The following is a 2,169-nucleotide window of genomic DNA, read 5'->3' as shown; positions in this document are numbered from 1 at the left end:
CTGGTGGAAGATGGCAGGAGGGAGGGGCTACTATATTTGGGTAAAAATGGCCGCTCCCTGACTCAGTGATTGAAACAAAAATTATTGTTTTTATTTATTTACTGATTAATGCTAAATTCATTAAATCACTGCAAACGTATTAGTTTTAGGTATAAATAATGATCCATTGGTTATTCCCTGCTGACCGGACTTTTCCTTTAAGGGACGTTCTAGAACTGAGCCAGTCTTCCTGATTCTTGAAAAAGAATAGAGAGCAGCTTCTCATTTTCTTTGTAGATGTAAAGTAATTTTATCTAAACGGGACAAAAGTCTGTGGTAACAGCTGGATTTGGAGTTTTCCTTTAACCCCTCCTGTTTTAAAGGATCTAACATGCTTGTTGTTGTGGCTGCGGTGAGTTTTAGTTCTGAGAGGATGGATCTCATGATCAGAGGAACACCAGCTGCCTGTTGCTGGATCCCTCAGAACAGAGAGGTCCCATTGAACAATGAGCTCAGATGCTCCACATGTGACCGTCAGGCTGGACGTCACTCAGAATGGCCCCTCATTGTTTTTACATCAGTTTCCTTGCAATCTGATGTGTCGACTGTTAAAACATTCAGTTTATTAGGTCTGAAATAAACCAATTTAAATCTCTTCTTTCAGGAGATTAACGGCATCACAGCGGCTCTGGCTGAGGAGCTTTTCCATAAAGGTCAGAAGAATCTTTTTTGTCTCCTTTGCAGCTCTGCTCAGCCTCCCCTCCTTTGCTAAAACAAGATCTATAGATATTTATAAAAATACCTGTTTTTATTTCCCTTCTTATTCATTTATTGCTAAAATGGAACTGCAGTCATTCCTTATTTGTGAGACAAACTTAGTGATTAAAGCTGATTCTGAGAACATTTAAGCATTAATTAGATTCGACAAACTGTAGGAAATGTTATAAAAGCTGCAGCAGAAGGCAGGAATGTTTTGCTTATTGTGTATAAAGCATAACGAAATTAGACCTGGATCAGGATTTCATGCTTTAGTTCGGATTGTTCTTCTATCTGCCGACCTTTCCTGGAGGTTTGAGTGCTTTGTTGTGATTCTGTGCTGCAGGAGAGCAGCTTCTGCAGGCAGGAGAGGTGTTTACCCTTCGCCCTCTGCAGCTTTACTCCGTCACTCAGCAGCTCCGACTGGCCAAGCCCACCTGCTTCACCGGAGACGCCAAAACGGACCTGGGTCACATCCTGGACTTCACCTGCAGGCTGCGCTACCTCAAGGTACCAGAGTTAGCTCATTTAAGCGTCCTGCATGTTTGAGGTGCAGCCAGCGATGACCATGCTGGTCCTGTTTGTGCCGGTCAGATTTCAGGGACCAGAGGTCCGGTTGGAACCAGTAACATCCAGGAGAATAGCCTCTCCTTCGACCTGTCTGTTTTCAAATCACTGCTGCAGATTGAGGTAACGTCTGCTCCTAAAACACTCCTCCGTTTCTGCTGTGTTGAAGGACAAAGTCAAATAAAAACGCCTCTTTGACTCCGTCCTCAGATCAGCGACTGCATCGCGCAGCGGGTTCAAGGTCTGCCGTCTCTGAGATCCACCCTGGCTACTCTCAGCATCCACCGCTCCACAGAGTCCATGATGGTGCGTTTGCTCAGAAGCTGAACCCAGAGTTCGGCCGGTCCAGTCGCTCCTTTAGGGCTGATCTGTATTTCCTCTGCCGTCCAGTCCGTCCTCGTCCCGGAGGCCAGCGAGTTCCCGCAGTGGGAGCCTGAGGGGGTGGAGTCTGGGTGTCCGGTCACCGCCGTGGTTCCTGTGTGGAGACAGCTGACCACCCTGGACATGAGCCACAACTGCATCAGCACCATCGACGACTCTGTGGTGAGAAGGCTTCGTCTAAATGTTTACTTTTAACCAACAGGGAGGAGGAAAAAACTAAACTTTTAAAACCTTTTAATTCCCTCTTTGTTTGAATCACTGTAGAACTTCAGGCTTTAAGGAACACAGACCTGATTGTTGCAGCTAAGATGATCAAAATCAGACTTAGACAGAAAGAGAAAAATGATTCAGTTCAACCGGATCTGAAACCGGAACCATTTCAGAACCAGTTCCACTTTTAATCTGATGCTTTTCCAGTAGAAATAAACTATTACCGTATTTTCACGACTATAAGGCGTACTTTAACGTCTTTTTTTCCCTCAAAAT

The 2,169-nt window shown here is 45.0% G+C and overlaps 1 protein-coding gene across 1 annotated transcript in view; it reads left to right on the top strand.

Moving 5' to 3' along the window:
* The window catches only part of nisch (nischarin), a 31,811-nt gene that overhangs the window by 3,276 nt on the left and 26,366 nt on the right, over window positions 1-2,169 (top strand). The window contains 5 exon segments of the mRNA XM_015385034.1: window positions 644-692; window positions 1,082-1,245; window positions 1,330-1,425; window positions 1,513-1,608; window positions 1,693-1,842. Of these exon segments, the coding sequence (XP_015240520.1) occupies window positions 644-692; window positions 1,082-1,245; window positions 1,330-1,425; window positions 1,513-1,608; window positions 1,693-1,842 (555 nt within the window).

The sequence above is a fragment of the Cyprinodon variegatus genome, unplaced genomic scaffold (assembly GCF_000732505.1).
Source record: "Cyprinodon variegatus isolate N-32 unplaced genomic scaffold, C_variegatus-1.0 Scaffold330, whole genome shotgun sequence".
Classification (NCBI taxonomy): Eukaryota; Metazoa; Chordata; class Actinopteri; order Cyprinodontiformes; family Cyprinodontidae; genus Cyprinodon; species Cyprinodon variegatus.
Note: the sequence above shows the minus strand (reverse complement) of the source record. Positions and strands in the feature narration are given on the sequence as shown.